Genomic DNA, 17,554 nt, shown 5'->3' with positions numbered 1-17,554 from the left:
TTGTTTCGAAAAAGAAATCAACCTACATTACCTTAATTTTCTTAAAAATCGTCGCCAAAAATGATCCGAATATTACATGAAAAATCTAATAACGCTAATAAATGTTTGAAATCCCTCTTCTAATAAATAAAACAAATAATTTTCTCATTTAAGAAAATTGGTTGTTCCGGATTTTTTATGAAAAATAGTTTAACTCTATTTATGTAAAATCGCACTTCTCTCTTACACTACATTTAACTTTCCAGCTAAAACGTTAGAAAATATAATTATCGTTAATATTATGCTCCGATTTTTAAGGAAAACAACTTCCTAACACCAAAGTATGGTTTGAAAAAACCTCCATAAGGCTATGGTACATCTAATTTTCATTACAGACCATCCCACAAATTTAATTAACGGCATTTGATTAATCTGGAATTCTTATTTTCTCTCACTATAAATATATAAACATCCGGAACAATCTATTCTGAAACTTAAAACTAATGCGATGTTTCGGAAGGGAAATTAAATTTTAATCAGATTTTCAATAGCTTTTAGTCTTTTTTTTCTCGCTATTAACATAACGGACAGACAGACTGACAGACAAAACAAAAAACAAAGCGTCTTTAATCCTTATATATATATATATATATATATATATATATATATAGACGCATAATGGGCATCTCTTGGAGGGACCATGTCTCCAATCAGGAAGTTTTGAGATTGGCCAATATGAACAGCATGTATGCTCTCCTGACACAAAGAAGATTACGCTGGCTCGGACATGTCACCCGCATGCCAGATGGTAGAATCCCGAAAGATATCTTATATGCTGAGCTTGTGGAAGGAGTCAGACCCAAGGGCCGCCCAAGACTAACATATAGAGATGTCTGCAAGCGAGACATGAGAGCCTCAGGCATCAGCGAAAGTATGTAGGAAAACATAGCCAAAGACCGGAGTGCATGGAGACAGACTGTGCGTGCTGGGACAACTCTTGCTGAGAACAAAAGAATTGAAGCGGCTTTAATCAAGAGGGAAAAAAAGAAAGCTGCCCTGTCTGCTAGCCCTAAATCAGAGGCATACACATGTACGAATTGTGGCAAAGTCTGCCGTTCTAGAATTGGCTTGATTAGCCACACCAGATTCTGCCCCGTCTCAAGATTAAGCCAAAACCAGTGACTCATTTGGGCGCATCCATTGCCTTTCGAGACAAAAGGAGCCATATATATTAAGTCTAATTAGCCCATCAAATGAAATGCTAAAAGAACAAACTCGGTGAACAAATGTCTATGATCCCTCGAGAAGCTGCTCGTATAGATGACATTTTTTAGTCTAACTAGGACGTGTGACGTAATGGAATTTTTTTTCCTTTGACGTCATATGGAGTTAATTCTTTAAATGAAATGCTAAAAGATATCACTCGGTGCACCAATGTCTATGAACCCTCAACAAGCTGCTCGTATAGAAGACATTTTTTAGTCTAACTAGGACGGGTGACGTAGTGGATTTTTTTCCTTTGACGTCATATGGAATAAATTATTTAAATGCTAAAACAACTCGGTATAGTAATGTTTATTAAACCTCGTAATGTGACTCGCATTTTAAAAAGACATAATAGCTAGATTTAGATCTAATCTAGATTTTTTACACTAGATCTAGATTGTTTTTTACACTAGAGCTAGATTTTTTACACTAGATCTAGATTTTTTTTTCTTACACTAGAGCTAGTTTTTTTAAACTAGATTTAGATTTAAGTTCTAATTAAAATCATTATAGAATCTAGATCTAGAATTTCTTAATCTAGTTTAGAATGTTTGTTGTTTTCCATGTTTGGGATGTTCCTTCAGAGTTGTAGTCCAAACCACCCGTAGGACGACGGGGGGTGGGAGAGGGCTGGGTTTGAACCTGGGACCATCGATGAATCCAAACGACAGTCCAGCGCGCAAACCGCACTACCAGACAGCCATGATTTAGACTAGATCAAGATCTATAATTTTAATTTCTAGGCTTAAAGTGTAGATTTTTATTTCTAAAGTCTAGATTGTCAATATGTCAATATTGCAATGTTATAAAATACTAAAACTAATCTACTATTTTAATATTTCATATTGCAATTAGTCTATTAATTGATTATCTAGTGTTTTTTTTATATAAATCTTATCTAAATTACATCTACATTATCCCAAATATATATTTTAGATCTAGATCTAGTAGATATAGATATTGAGAGTGCTAAATTAGTAGTTTAATTAAGGTAGATCTACATCCTCATTCTAGTTCCATTTAAATGAAAATGCTCAATACCAAAAGATTATCTAAAATCGCTCTTCTGGCATAATGTACATATCCGGTAGTTGTCATTCCGTAATGTGTAGGTATATTATCAATATTATGCTATTAGTTTGTAACCAGTTTGTCATTAGATTAAGAGCAATGCCTGGTCGTGCGGTTAGCGAACAGGACTGATTATCTCTACGGTCTCGGTTTCATACCCTGCTCGATGCCATCCTCAGTTGACCAGCGTATATGCGGATCCGAAAGGGATCCGTCTCCCACGGGGGCCGCCTCTGAGTTTGTGTGGCAACACAAACTCTCTTTGTAATCTTGTTATTGTAATGTTCTTATCTAATCTTATAAAATACAGACGTTACTGCAAAAAAAAAAAAAAGAAGATGATTACGTCCTACGCGTCATGCATCTACTCGTGCATGTTAACCAATGACTTAAATTCTGCCTAGTCATTTGTTTTCCTGGCTGGCTCAGGCAACCCATTCCATGCTTTAATAGCACTAGGGGAGAGGGAGCATTCCTACAAATTTATCCTAGCATATGGAACGAGAAATGTGCCTTTAACTTTGTGTCTTTCTGAGTATCTTATTAAATTGTGTTTTTGTATTTGAAGATTATGGTTCAGTGTTTTATGTTTAATAGCTACTTTACTTTTAAGTCTTCAATCCTGAAGGCTTTCTAAATTTAGTGATTTTACTAAAGGTGTTACTCTAGTCAAATGTGAATATTCGTTAGTTATGAATCTCACTGCTCTATTTTGTGTCTGTTCCAGTTTCTTAGTGTTTTCTTGAGTTGAGGGGTCCCAAACGGAGGATGCATATTCTATTAATATACAAAGCAATGCATCTATTCTGTTTATGCACATCAGATGTGATTGTCACATACTTTCTATTACATATTTGCTTACATATATGTATTTGTCCTCATTTTCCAACACTTTTTATATGTGACGCTATTATTGGCTCTAGGTAAAACACAAAATATATTAGCTGCAGAAGGACATGCAGTTCTGAGCCGTATGTAAATTTTGTTTAGGCCTCTGTAGCGCTGAAATAATTATTAAGTTGCTTTCATGTGAAATACTCATCCAGTTTGATTTTCTTTGATTTTCTTAACATCAATTTTACAAATTGAAAAGATCAGTCCTGGTCGTGTTCTGTCATCGAAACTAGTGCATTTGGAACACATGTAACAAGAAGAAGGACAGAGAAATAGGAGTTGCCTAAAGTGATACGCTTCGATGAATGGATCAGCCGTGAAAACAGATTTAGACAAATTTCAGATTTAAAAATGTGTAACAAAATGTACAGTGAGAAGTAGCCTATATAGCTCCAACATTACTGTAATGTTTGGACAAATAGTCGCACTTAAAACTTATGCCTGTTTCTCAACACTTAACATTTTCCAATCTCGATTCACTAAATATATCCCCAGCTTTCCAATCTCGATTCACTAAATATATCCCCAGCTTTCAAGTCTCGATTCACTAAATATATACCCAGCTTTCAAGTCTCGATTCCTTTTTGAAAACTTTGTTCATGCTTGGTGTGTTACCTATTTTGTTGTTTTCTTTTTTTTTTCCTCAATCAAGATGATGAAGACGACGTCAGTGGTTCAGATGATGATTACGAAAAGTCAAAAAGTAGATCAAAAAAACGCAAGCGTCGAAAGAGAGATGATGATGATTATGATGATGATTATGACGACGATGAAGCCGACGACCAACATAGAGGCGGAGGAGGAGGCCGAAGTGGTTTTTCCCGGGGTGATGACATAGGTGGAGGAAGGGGTAATGATGGCGGCGATTACGACGGAGACTACGACAGGAAAGATAAAAAGAAGAACAAAGGCAAGAAAGATAAAAAAGATAAGAAAAAAGACAAAGAAGAACAGAAACAGAAGAAAAAAGAGGAGAAAAAGAAGAAACAAGAGGAAAAGAAGAAGAAAAAAGAAGACAAAAAGAAAAAAAAGCAAGAAAAGAAACAGAAAAAAAAAGATAAACAGGATAAGAAAAAGAAGGAACCAAAAAAGAAGAAGAAGCCCAAAACACCTAAAAAGCCTAAAAAACCTAAAAAGCCCAAGAAACCCAAAAAGTCTAAATCTAAAGGAGGGAAAAAGAAATAACGTTCGTCTTTGACTTGTTGTATCCATCTTTTGTGAGTGGAGTCAGGCCACGATTTCGATTATGTTGTTATTGTTTGCTGGAGTATTTGGAGAACATTTACCTGGACATTTTACATGGTCAAGACTAAGGCAAAGAAAATGTGTTAAAGAGAAAGAAAGCGAAGTGTGTGTGTGCATTAATGCTTACATTATACCTTGATATTTCTAAAAATATTTAATCTAAATACTTTTCTTTTAAAATTCTCATAACATTTATCTCCTATGAATTAAAATGTTAAAAAAAAATGGATTTCTTATTTTTAGAGATTTAAGCTTAAATTTCTATGTATTAAATAATTTAGCAACAGGTTTTTTTTTAAGTCTGATTATTCTAGAACTGAATCTTCTGTTTTACGAGAGTTGTTTCTTGAAGATTAGTTGGTTCCTGGAGTGTTTTTCCTGTAGAGTAGTTGTTTCCAGGAGAGTAGTTGCTTCTTGAAGATTAATTGTTTCCTGGACAGTTGTTACCTGGACTGTTGTTTCATGGAGAGTAATTGTTTCCTGGAGAGTTTTTTCTGGAGAGTAATTGTTTCCTGGAGAGTAGTTGTTTCTTGGAGAGTTGTTTCTTGAAGATTAGTTGTTACCTGGACAGTTGTTTCCTGGAGAGTAGTTGTTTCTAGGAGAGTTGTTTCTTGAAGATTATATTTGTTTCCTGGACAGCTGTTACTAGGACAGATGTTTCCTGGAGAGCAGCTGTTTCCTGGAGAACAGTTGTTTCCTGGACAGTAGTTGTTTCCTGGAGATTAGTTTCCTGGAGAGTTTTTCCTGGAGAGCAGTTGTTTCCTGGAGAGTTGTTTCTTGAAGATTATAGTTGTTTCCTGGACAGTTGTTTCCTGGAGAGTTGTTGTTTCCTGGAGAGTATTTCTTGGAGAGTAGTTGTTTGTAGGAGAGTTTTTTTTCTTGAAGATTAGTTGTTTCCTTGACAGTTGTTACTTGGACAGTTGTTTCCTGGATAGCAGTTGTTTCCTGTACAGTAGTTGTTTGCTGGAGAGTAGTTGTTTCCTGGAGAGTTGCTTCCTGGAGAGGAGTTGTTTCCTGGAAAGAAGATGTTTCCTGGAGAGCAGTTGTTTCCTGGAGAATAGTTGTTTCCTGGAGCAGTTGTTTCCTGGAGAAGAGTTGTTTCCTGGAGCAGTTGTTTCCTGGAGAGTTGTTTTCTGCTCGAAAAGTAAAATAACAAGTGTCTCAGTAAATGGTTAGCCTGGCAAGGAAAAGCTTTGAGCAAAGTGTGGGATATTTTGCTAGGGTTAGGGATGCTAGATTTGAACCAGGGACCATTAAGACGATTCTTCTAAGTTCCCGTTTTTACTTGAGCTGAACATCTCAAAGCAGCAAGGAAACACATCATTCAGATACCAGACCGCCCCCCACCCCAAACAAAAGAGATTAGACCAGTGCGCATTGTGCATGCTATATATGCATATATGCATAGAAACACGCTATATTTAAGTAATAATAATAATAATAACAATAATAATCTCATTGTTATTTCCATATCATTTTGATTTCTAAATAGCTTCGGTTACTGTGTACTACACGTTATATTTAAGTAATAATAATAATAACAATACTAATCTCATTGTTATTCCCATATCATTTTGATTTCTAAATAGCTGGGATTACTGTGTACTTGGTGTATACACTATGGATGTATTGATGGGCTATGATAAATATATATTATCTTCTTTTAATACATTTTACTACTTTTATTACCGCTTGCACTTCTATACTTATAAAGGATTTCTACGTTGGCAACATAAACATTGCCTATTTATGTCTGTCTTTAAATCTCTTGATCTTCTTTCTTCTTTTGATTAAAAAATTTTCTTGGGACATTCATTTTTTCTTCTTTTTCTCCCTATCGTGTTTGATCACTAAAAAACTGTAGACCGGATATATTATTGTGACTAACGTATTTTTGACTCTCAATTATGGCCCAAGGTTAATAAATTATGAAGATTTCAAACTAAACTGCACACGTCTCGTCCTGTGAAAAAAATTAAAAGATGAAGGTTTTAATATTGCTTTCCTATCAAGCTATTCTATTAACTAGCTTTCAAACTAAATTTGCTTTTTATTTACACTGGAATCGAAGTAATGTTCTAGATGATTGGGATAACTTTTTACTAAATTTATGACCTGATTATCAATTTATTCATTTATGATTTCTATGTAGACCAAGATACAGAAAGAGCCAACCGAGAAAGAGAAGAACGAGAACTCTTGATCAAAGCTGGCTACTTTGTTGGCAAGCAAGACAGACTAGCAGACGAGAATGAAAGACAAACGATGTTAAAAAAGGAAGACGCTGGAGAAAACTTGGGTCAAAAGGTCAAAAATAAAAAAAATAAACAGATTGACAAAATTGCAGTAGAACAGAAAGTCAGTCCAGAAAAAGCTGATGGTAAATCGCAAGAGAAACGTAGGTCGCTAACAGAGACAACCAATGGGAAAGAAAGTCAACCAGTGAAAGACGACCACCAATCTCAGGTGGGCTGGAAACAATGGCTGGAAAAGAAATGGGAGAATAACGAAAGGAAAACTTGGTTTCAAAGAGAAGAAAGAAAACCAGCCACAGAGGAAATACTGCCGAAAGAGCAACGTACGACATTGAAGAAAGAGGAGAAGAAGAAGAAGGGGGAGGAGAAGGAGAAGAAAGAGAAGAAAGAAAAGAAGAAGGAGGAGAAGAAAGAGAAGAATAAGGAGGAGAAAGAAAAGAAGGAGGAGAATAAAGAGAAGAAGGAGGAGGAGAAAGAGAAGGAGGAGAATAAAGAGAAGAAGGAGGAGAATAAAGTGAAGAAGGAGGAGAATAAAGAGAAGAAGGAGGAGAATAAAGAGAAGAAGGAGGAGAATAAAGAGAAGAAGGAGGAGAATAAAGTGAAGAAAGAAAAGAAGAAGGAGGAGAATAAAGAGAAGAAGGAGGAGAATAAAGTGAAGAAAGAAAAGAAGAAGGAGGAGAAGAAAGAGAAGAAGGAGGAAAAAGAGAAGAAGGAGGAGAAAGAGAAGAAGGAAAAGAAGGAGAAGAAAGAGAAGAAGGAGGAGAAGAAAGAGAAGAAGGAAAAGAAGGAGAAGAAAGAGAAAAAGAAAGAGAAGAAGAAGGAGAAGAAAAAGAAGAAGGAGGAGAAGAGAGAGAAGACGAAGAAAGAAAAAGGTAAACGGAGGAAAGAGCAGCCTAAAAAGTGAGCTGATTATATTTGGGACAAGAAACAAAAGACTTGGGGAAAGTGGAGAAGAAAGACAAGAAACAAAAGAATGGAAAAATATTCAAAGGCATTTTAAGATCCGAAATAATGAGGAAAAACAAAGACAATAGGAACGAAAAAAAACAACAAATAAATTGATTAGAATTAGCACTAGATGAAAAAAACATACATTAAGTCGAGCTTCGAAACATTTAAAACCTGATCATCTACAGTTTCTTGTATCCTGTACATTATCAGATGTACATCACATAATGAATTTATAAATAAAAAAAAAAGAACTAGACAAAGGCGTTGTCAGGCGTGGGTCAATCTGTCTCGTACAAGGGCTTTTCCTTGGGCCACGATCTTATCTTTTCTTCTTATCTTATATAATACAGACGTTACTTCAAAATAGAAGATGATTACGTCTTTCAGAGTATTTTATTAAATTTTGTTTTTGTATTTGAAGATTATGGTTCAGTGTTTTATGTATGATTGCTACTTTACTTTTGAGCCTTCTGTCCTGAAGGCTTTCTTTACTAAAGGTGTTACTCTAGTCAAATGTGAATATTCGTTTGTTATGAATCTCACTGCTCTATTTTGTGTCTGTTCCAGTTTCTTAATGTTTTCTTGAGTTGAGGGGTCCCAAACGGAGGATGTATATTCTATTATTGGCCTAACCAAGGTTAAATAACATTTTAGTTTTATGTTCTTATTTGATTTATAGAAATTTCTTTTAATAAATCCTAATTCTTTGTTTGATTTTTTTTTTGTAGTTTCATCAATATGTGGATTCCATGACAGTTTTTCATTTATTATAACACCTAGGTATTTTGCGTTTTTAGTCTGTGTTACTGGTTTGCCATGAATAAGATAAGTGGAATTAATTTGTTTTAGTTTTTTTGTTACTCTTAACAACTGACATTTTTCTAAGTGGAAAGACATGCTTCAAATTGATTCCCATTTCTGTAATTCATCTAATTCTCTTTGTAAAATATCTGTGTCTTGTGTTGTTTTTATTGTTCTATATATTATGCAATCGTCTGCAAATAATCTGACTTTTGTTCCTGAAGTAATGCAATTTGGTAAATCATTTATGTAAATTAAAAATAGTAGTGGACCCAAGACTGTTCCTTGAGGTACAAGTGCCTAGTGTGGATCTTTCAACTGCGCAGGCGCTGGGCAGACTTTGCAACTTTCTCGACCCAACCACGGCGAATAAACACTATTTATAGTTCAATTGTTTCCCCTATTGTGACATTTAGAAAATGGGGGGGAGGGAGGGGGGGTCTTTCTTGAGGGAGGAGAGGGTAAAAAAAAATGTCCTAAATTTTTTTTTCTAATTAAATGAAAATGTTATTTGATCACATCTGGTAGCAATTAATCATTTTATGGCCGAATGTTCCTGACTTTGGGTTTTAGGTTCTGTACGATTAACTGTGAAGTTTACTTGGTGAATATCAACAACTTAAAAATGCACTCATTGTGTCTTTAGTGAAATGTTATACAGATATGAGTTATATATTTTGCTAAAACAAAGCGATATATATCTGAATTCTTTTCTTTTCTACAGTCTTACCTTGTTAAAGAATGTATTGATCTAGCGTGACTTGACTTGCTCATTCCAATATAATTTTACAAATATTTCACAAAGTTATCCAAACAATTGGAAACTGGTTTAACAGTGCATTATTTACTATCAATTAGTTTCTACTTCATCGTAGTAGCTTGCTAGTTCTACTCATATGTCCCCTTGACAGCTCATCGTTTTATTATATACAAAGTACGGCTATTGGAGATTTTCATATATGGCGGACAAACTATAAATAGCCAGCCTTTTGGGTGTATCCGGTGTTCAAACTCAAGGAAATGTGGATGAGCTTTGGATTTTGTTTAAACTCTAAGTGCACGTTTTAACAGCACACAATCAAACTTTCTCCCGAGCCAGTGGCGTCACTAGGGGGGAAGGTGAGGTCCCGTTATGGGGTGACACTCAAGTGCATAAAATTCACCTTTGGAATAACTGACAATTTTTAAAAAAGTAAGTGTTAGTGGATAAATATTGGAACACTTTTTACAATTGATAAATAGATCTCTCTATATATATATATCTAAAAATATTTCGGCTAAACAAAATGTCCAAAAGGTTACACAATACTTTATATTAAAAGCAGATGTGAAACCTTACTTTCATTCAAAAGGAGGGGGTTGGTTTAAAACCCCCTACCAGGGGGTTTTGCAGTTACACCCCCCACTTCTATAAAACAAAAAAAAAATGCAAACGACATCCCCAATTCCAAGAGCACAGCTAAGGAAGATTTTGATTTTAAAACCCCCACCAAAATTTACGATAAAACCCCCACTTCAATATAAAAAATTACACACTCAAAATTCTATGAGCGTATCCAAAGGGGTTTTTAGTTTAAACCCCCTTTCAGCGAGGTTTTAAGCTAAAAAAAAATCCTCTTTAATATAAAAAAAGGAAATTGCGCACTCAAAATGCAATGAGCGTAGCCAAAGGGATTTTGAGTTTAAACCCCCTTCAATGAGGTTTGAAGCTAAAAAAAAATACCTCTTGAATATCAAATAAAGCAAATTACACACTCAAATTTCTGTGAGTGTAACCAATAGTCACTGTTTAACTAATGACGACATTCTTCGGGCATAAAATATTGAAATCTCACATGTAATTAATGTAAATTTTGTAGAATGAGAAAGTAAATAAGTGACTTTTGAGATTTCTGATGTAATTTCAGAAGTTTCAGAGCTTCAGTAACTTTAGCCAAGATGAAGGAAATGTTACAATGAATCAGTTGAATGATATATAGCCTACTTCAATAGTTTTAGGGGATAGTTTCTTCTTATTGTGTACCAGTTTCACATGAATATCGCAGAAAATTATCCAGAGTAAAAGGTTACGTCAATTATTAAAAGAAGGCTTCTGATGCCTTCTTATAGGGATGATTAGTCACTTAATAGCAAGCGATTGTGTGCTTTTTTTTTTGTTGTCAACTATTTTCAACTAATTCTATAGAAATAGAATAGAAATTAATAAGTGGTGGAAATAAAGTCCGAAATTGGAACATCAAAAGACGTATGAAGACTAGTTTTCAGGATTAAAAAATTGGAAAACAAGGGAATCCGGCTACAAATACAATGGACAAGAGAGTCCTAGCTATAACTGATGTAAAGAAGAAAAACAACGGAAGGATATGTTGTACAGATTGTTTCTATAAAATCAAAATATTTGGCATTTTGTGACCATATTAACAACGAGTCTTTATTGAATAAAGAATTTCCATAATTTCCAAAAGATGATGGCAATATTATGTGGATAAAACCCATAACTGATATTGTATCTATAATGGTGACAAGTTTATAAATGTTTTAGAAAGATATACTTATAAGAATCCAAATTACTGTAAGCACCCTTGTATTTTGTTTAAAAGCACACCTGACATAGTACACGCTAATCCGATTCATAAGTTATAAGATTTTAAGAGAGACAAAACTGGTGAGTTCTACTTAATATCTGTATATCTACTCAACGTCTAGAAATGAGTGAGCTTGAACTTATGATATGTTGAGATCAGGACTATAAAGAATGCAGCTGTGTTGTATGGAGGCTCGGTGACTGCGTGGTCTGAAAGGGGTTCTTAACTTTTTTTAGCTTCTGGAAACTTCAAGAACCAACAGAAAAGCTATTAATTAGATGTGTATAACACTCACTTAATCTATGTGGTCAAAATCCTTTTTCAGAAATTACTTCTTGCCTAAAATTTTTTGTTCAATGGTAATAAGTTTTTCGTTCTAAAATTACAGGCTTTAGAGGCGCAGCTTATTGCCAGATGTCTTTAAATTTTACTAACTTTTTTTTTTTTTTTTTGAGGGGAAGATGTACGAATTTGCATACGCTGCCTCCTCTTTCGGTCTATCTATAAACCTCGGGAAAACAGAAGTCATGTTCCAGAAGTCACCCAATGAAATATACTCAGCCCCAAGGATCACAGTAAACGGACAGACCCTAAATGTGGTAGACCACTTCACATATCTAGGTAGTATAGTGTCAATTTCAAGGTAAGTTGATAACCGTCTAGCCAGGACCAGTAGCGCTTTTGGACACCTTCGGGCGAGAGTTTGACGGAACAAATCGCTCCGCCTGCCTACAAAAATCAATGTCTACCAGGCGGTGGGTCTCTCAACCCTTCTATATGGCTCTGAGACATGGACACTATACAGAAAACAACTAAGACTTCTTGAGCGCTTTCACCAAAGATGCTTGCGCTCCATCATGGACATACGGTGGCAGGACCGCACTACAAACAGCGATGTCCTTGCGAACACCGGTATGGACAGTATAGAGGGACTTCTTATGGTCCTACAGTTACGCTGGGCAGGCCACGTGTCGCGTATGTGAGACGAACGTATGCCAAAGGCAGGCTTTTTTGGTGAGCTAAAAGGTGGTCGACGTAACAGAGGCGCACACGGAAACGCTTCAAAGACCAGCTTAGGCGTCAACTTTCCTTGGCTGACATAGAAGAGAGCACCGGGCAGCATGCGGTGTCGGAACGAGACAACTGGAGGTCACTCACGAAGGTCGAGGGATACACATTATAGAGACCAAAAGAAAATCTGCTGCCGAGGACAAACGCAGACGGCGAAAAGAAAAAAGGCCTTATTATTATACTATCTTAGAAAAGTAATGATCTTTAGTTTTCAAAGTTTTGAAATAATGCAATACCATTATGCGGATTTTTAAAAATAGAACTCTATATTCACGTAAATATATAAAACAAAGCCATTTCCTGTTAGTTTCCATTGAGATAATGTTTCAATAAAAGTTTGATTGAAATAAATCACGTCTGTTTAATCCTCTTATGTGGCTACGCAGCCCCAGCACAAGCATCACCATTGTCCGCCGCTGGTCGATTAAGATTTTCTTTTCTCAGTCTAGGTCTGTGATACAAACCTTTTACTTTTAATCAAAGGGAAATAAACCATTCAAAATGTTTGACGAGAGGATATTACCTCTCTAAGTCATCTCCTCTGTCTAAGAAGTGTTCGTGCATACTCATACTCTTGCGGGACCTTCGTTTGTAGTATAAAAAAAAATATATAGCGTTTGAGGGCTAGAAACTTGTGTTGGGGTGGGGTAGCTTTATAATGCGGGTCGTTTTATTGAGGTGTTTAAGAGTGTTACGTGCAAACTAAACATATATACCAACTATTTTAAAAGGAAGCGTAGGAAAGAGAACACGTAGTTTTGAGTATTTATATATATATATATTTAATTTTCTGCAATGTCTAAATTAACCGCAGAATCTCGGTAGCCTACTAACGTGAACAGGAAGGAAGATAAGAAACCAAAAATATGAAGAAATCTTTGTGTATTGAACAAATATATTGGTGTTGACGGTCGTTGAGTTGTAGCAGCGAACAGCTGGTGGACAACTCAACCGCTGTAGGCGTAGGCCTAGTCTCGTTGAATGTGTAAACCTTGAAATCACGTGAATAACTTCTTTTGTGAACAATGCAGAATAGAACTTTGATGACAACATAGACACATTCAACTTGAGATCAAATGAAATCAATGTAGTTGACTTTAGTCATAATATAAAATGGCTCCATTAATAAAGTAAATATACGAGAATTCAAACAACACACTGAGAACTAAGTCATTAAACGCAATGGGGTTTTAGGCTCAACCCCCCCCCCCCCCCCTGAATAAAAACTTTTCATGCATCGATCTGTTTTTCTATCAGTCGCTGGGCTCTATTAATTTAAAGTGCATTGAATAACTGCAACACTTTTCTTTTGTTAGAAGACAGGATATTGTGCAGTATGCCCTTCAAAGAAATTTTTTTTTTGAAGCTCCACATGCAGGGAAAAAGAAGCTTGGCGTCGGGGAGAGTAATCTACTTCGAAAAGAAACTATGAATATAATGAATGTACTGGCTGTAGTGATCATTCATGTGCTGTTTAATGTTGCGATATAATTTACCAGTAGACCTACATTAATGGCCTTGACCAGGACAAAAAAAAAGTAAGAAACTATAATAAACGAAAGACTACCAATGACATCTATGCGATTCAAATCACAGGATGCTAGAATGCGAATAACGATAGCACTACAAACTTGGACTTATCGTTATACTCAATTATAATACAAAACATATGCATAATACGAAATTCAGAGCAGTATATGAAGAACTGAAGAGAGTAAATACTCTTGACCTATAGAACAATGTAGGCCTATACTTGTATACATCACAAAAGAAAGGCCGATAAGTAACAAAAAAAAGTTCTAGTTAATATAAAAGCTTATGGCTTCGCTTCGTTTTGACTCTTAATTTTTAAAAAAAGTTAATTGTAACTAGAGCTAGTTCTTTGTTACAAGATACTACAAGATACTCAACAGTGTATAGTATTTTATAGTTTTTGAAATTTTCACTTAGGTAAGCATAATATACTGGCCAGGTCGTGGCGTCTAATTATATTACCTCCGGTCGGAGGCTTAGTTTATTTTAATTTTATATAGGTCTATTCTCAGGCGTACGAAAAGGGAAGGGGGGGGGGTAGACAACTAGGTCTAAATATCTGAAGGAAAGGGGAAATAAGAGGCTGAAGAGCGCCCCAGGAGGCATGTGGGAAACTTGGGTCAGTTTGAAGTGTTACTCTTGAAACAATCCTTGTCAGTAGGTTAATTACAGACACAAAACATACAGGTCCATGGAGAAACAGATGGAAGAACCTGTTGAAGTGGATTGTGACTGGTACACTCGACCAAGACACGACATAAAACAACAACAACAACAAAAAAAAGATGATCTACCCAAGATGACTTAAAGATGACTTGAAGAAATGACGAACACACACAAAAATACTTTGAAAGTGTTACATTAAACTCATTGTAAATGACAGTGTCCATGAATGCATCCCATGATGCCGTGTTAGGATGGAAAGGTTTTGTTTTCTCAGTTGTTTTGAACAAAATAGATCTCAAAATACTTTGCAAAGAGACTAGTCCTGGTTTATACATTTGATACAGCGACCAGTTAGCTCTAAATAATAATGAATATTAGATGTCCGTAGTAAAGACAAGAGTTAGACAAGTTAACGTAGAGTCACATAGTATTCGACTAGGTTTGAAATCTGATCCAAGTTTCGAAATTTTTTTCTGTAATTTTTTTTTAGTCCTGTGCGAGGCCCCCACCAATTGAAGTCCCCAGTCGGCTGTCTAATTTGCCTATGCACAAGGCCGGCCCTGACCTTGCTTATGTTCACGCGTTACTAGAATTAAGCCAAGTAGACGTAGGCATATAGATTCCCGCTCAGTTGCTAAACTTCATTGACTAGTTCTTTGAAATTGAGGAACTTTTTTTAAAATTTTTAAATGAAGTTCTTTATTCTCCTTTGTATTATGCTTTTAACGGACAGTTTTTGGACGTCTCAAATCTAGACCTATGTCTTGTGGTCTTTGTAAAAGTTCTCCCTTGTTGAGTTTGAAAAGTCGTAAGCGTCTTTTGTGTAGGCTTCCGTCTGAGAATGCAGCTTATGAAAATAGAAAGTGTTTTAGTTATCTTTTGTTAGCATCTAAATTTAAAATGGCGATCTAAACAGTATAAAGGGGACTAATTCATCAGTCAAGTACAATTTCTTTCCATTGTTCGATACCAAACAAAATAATTAATTACCTATAGATAATTAGCTCATTGTTTTTTTGTTTTTTTTATGATTCTTGTTTTGTCAGGTAAAATAATTTTTTTTTACACAATTTCAGCTTGATCTGAGATTGGGTGTGGGAGAAATTACGTGTGCAAAGTTTTTACCAGAAAACAGAGTTGATATACACTTTGTAAAAACTTGCGTCTGATTTATTTTTTTCCCCTTTTCCTGTCACGTTTCTACTTTCTTTTCAAAACTTAAGTCTAACAAGAAATGTAGGGCTTTTCAATTTTTATACTCATTGAAGTTTGAACATTAGCATTGATTAGCAGTTTCCTGTTGTAAGTAGATTTTCAAAAAGAAATATTTATTATGTTTTAAAATTTTAAATCACAATTCAAAAGATGGATTAATATTTTCAAAGTAAACAAATATTATACTATATTATAAAATATGGGTAGAGTAGGTCCCTAAAAGTACAAAGACTTAGTGCTATCAATAAGCCATTAACTTTTTATGTTAGCCGTTTAAATATTGTTTTAATGTTAATGTGCCCAATATAACGAGATGTTCGATATAAAAGAAGATAAAAGAGAAGCCGGAGCTAGGTCTTGTTTGATAAAATGCACATGCAACATCACGTGCTTATGTTACTTACCTCTCCTTTAACTTTTCACTAACCCTCCCCAACCCCCTCCTAATTTTTTACCACACCAACCCCGCCTCATTCACAATTGCTGACACATCAGGATATCCATAAGGTAGCTGTTTAAATAACTCATTTTCAATTGAACTGGCACCTTGAACCAGACAAAGTGCCTCTTCGATAACAGTAGAATAAAATAGTAAGGGCGAGAATAAGTGAGGGAGAGAAAGAGAGAGAGAGAGAGAGAGAGAGAGATAGAAAGGGTGAAAGAGAGAGCGTGTATGTGTGTCAGAAAGAAAGTATGAGTAGGCAACCCAAAAAAAAGTGTATATCTAAGTGTGAGTGGTAGTGAAGCTGCTGGTTGTGTTTGGAAGAGCTGGGGGGCTGAGTGGCAAACTTTACCCTGTTTATACGTTGTGTAGCCCCGAACCCTAATCTGGAGAAGTGTTTGGGTATGAAAGTATACACAAGACAACTGAGTCTTCAACTTAAATCTGTCAGTAGATATCATGCTAGAATCTAGAAACATATAGATCTATAGTGATTCCTTACAAAGTAAACCTTTTATTCGTATATAAAGTCCAGTACCTAAATGTCCAACGAATATCATTTGGTCACTTTATTCCAGGCTTCTATGTCAGTCTGTGTCTGTATACGTATAATACCACTGGAAAAAATAAATGCTTCTTTTCATAAATATTTTAATTAACATATTTTAATGAGAATACCTAAACTGTAACAAATATTTTGAAATGTTAATTTAAATAGTATTATATATCAATGCATTGTAATTCACATTATTTAAAACCCTACAGCTCATTTGGATATAGACCTTCGCCCCTAAACATTCTCAATGGTCACGCCCAGTGCCCACCTAAACATTCTCAATGGTCACGCCCAGTGCCCACCTATACATTCTCAATGGTCACGCCCAGTGCCCACCTATACATTCTCAATGGTCACGCCCAGTGCCCACCTATACATTCTCAATGGTCACGCCCAGTGCCCACCTATACATTCTCAATGGTCACGCCCAGTGCCCACCTATACATTCTCAATGGTCACGCCCAGTGCCCACCTATACATTCTCAATGGTCACGCCCAGTGCCCACCTATACATTCTCAATGGTCACGCCCAGCGCCCACCTAAACATTCTCAATGGTCACGCCCAGCGCCCACCTAAACATTCTCAATGGTCACGCCCAGTGCCCACCTAAACATTCTCAATGGTCACGCCCAGTGCCCACCTAAACATTCTCAATGGTCACGCCCAGTGCCCACCTAAACATTCTCAATGGTCACGCCCAGTGCCCACCTATACATAGAAGTGGGTGTTTGGTTTTCGACGATACTGGTACTAAAAGTAGTTTATAAAGACTTGCATTTTAACTTGGAACAAAAAACATAAAATTCTCTAAAACCTTTATGACCCTAAGACTATTTCCCCTCTTCTCTTACCTAACAACGTCTAGTATCCACTTCTCCGACACTGCCTTATTTACGTACGTCCGAACACATGTGGACTTTTTTTTCTTTCTCAAACATCTATTTTTCCCTCTTAAGTATCTCAAAATCTGTTTCAGAATTAATGCCCTTGTTTTCTCTTCCATAAGTCAAGGGTCTAAGCAT

The 17,554-nt window shown here is 35.8% G+C and overlaps 3 protein-coding genes across 4 annotated transcripts in view; 2 read left to right on the top strand and 1 right to left on the bottom strand.

The window, feature by feature from the left end:
- LOC106060937 (DNA ligase 1-like) overlaps positions 1-8,083 on the top strand; it is a 22,616-nt gene extending 14,533 nt beyond the window's left edge. The window contains exon 6 of one of the 2 annotated variants that reach the window (XM_056030194.1): positions 6,608-8,083. In XM_056030194.1, coding sequence (XP_055886169.1) covers positions 6,608-7,614 — 1,007 coding nt within the window. In that variant the 3' untranslated portion in view covers positions 7,615-8,083. The remainder of the gene's footprint in view (positions 1-6,607) is intronic. The other variant, XM_056030193.1, reaches the window with a different exon arrangement.
- LOC129926416 (uncharacterized) lies at positions 4,629-17,460 on the bottom strand. Its single transcript, XM_056030195.1, has 3 exons — positions 17,384-17,460; positions 16,513-16,591; positions 4,629-5,588 (listed from the first exon to the last, which is right to left on the bottom strand). The coding sequence occupies exons 2-3, from the start codon at positions 16,532-16,534 to the stop codon at positions 5,101-5,103; spliced, it is 510 nt and encodes a 169-aa protein (XP_055886170.1). The 5' UTR covers positions 16,535-16,591; positions 17,384-17,460; the 3' UTR covers positions 4,629-5,100.
- Positions 17,428-17,554, top strand: part of LOC106060161 (sushi, von Willebrand factor type A, EGF and pentraxin domain-containing protein 1-like) — a 59,597-nt gene continuing 59,470 nt past the window's right edge. The window contains exon 1 of the mRNA XM_056030190.1: positions 17,428-17,554. The gene's annotated coding sequence lies outside the window, so the exon portion shown is untranslated.

The sequence above is a fragment of the Biomphalaria glabrata genome, chromosome 5 (assembly GCF_947242115.1).
Source record: "Biomphalaria glabrata chromosome 5, xgBioGlab47.1, whole genome shotgun sequence".
Taxonomy (NCBI): domain Eukaryota; kingdom Metazoa; phylum Mollusca; class Gastropoda; family Planorbidae; genus Biomphalaria; species Biomphalaria glabrata.
Note: the sequence above shows the minus strand (reverse complement) of the source record. Positions and strands in the feature narration are given on the sequence as shown.

What these genes read in the sequence shown, in the direction of transcription:
- LOC129926416 (XM_056030195.1), bottom strand. Translation starts at nt 16,534, where the DNA reads ATGATATTCGTTGGACATTTAG. An exon ending in GATATTCGTTGGACATTTAG is followed by an intron (nt 5,589 to 16,512) that starts GTACTGGACTTT and finishes CTTTTCGAGCAG; the next exon opens with AAAACAACTCTCCAGGAAAC.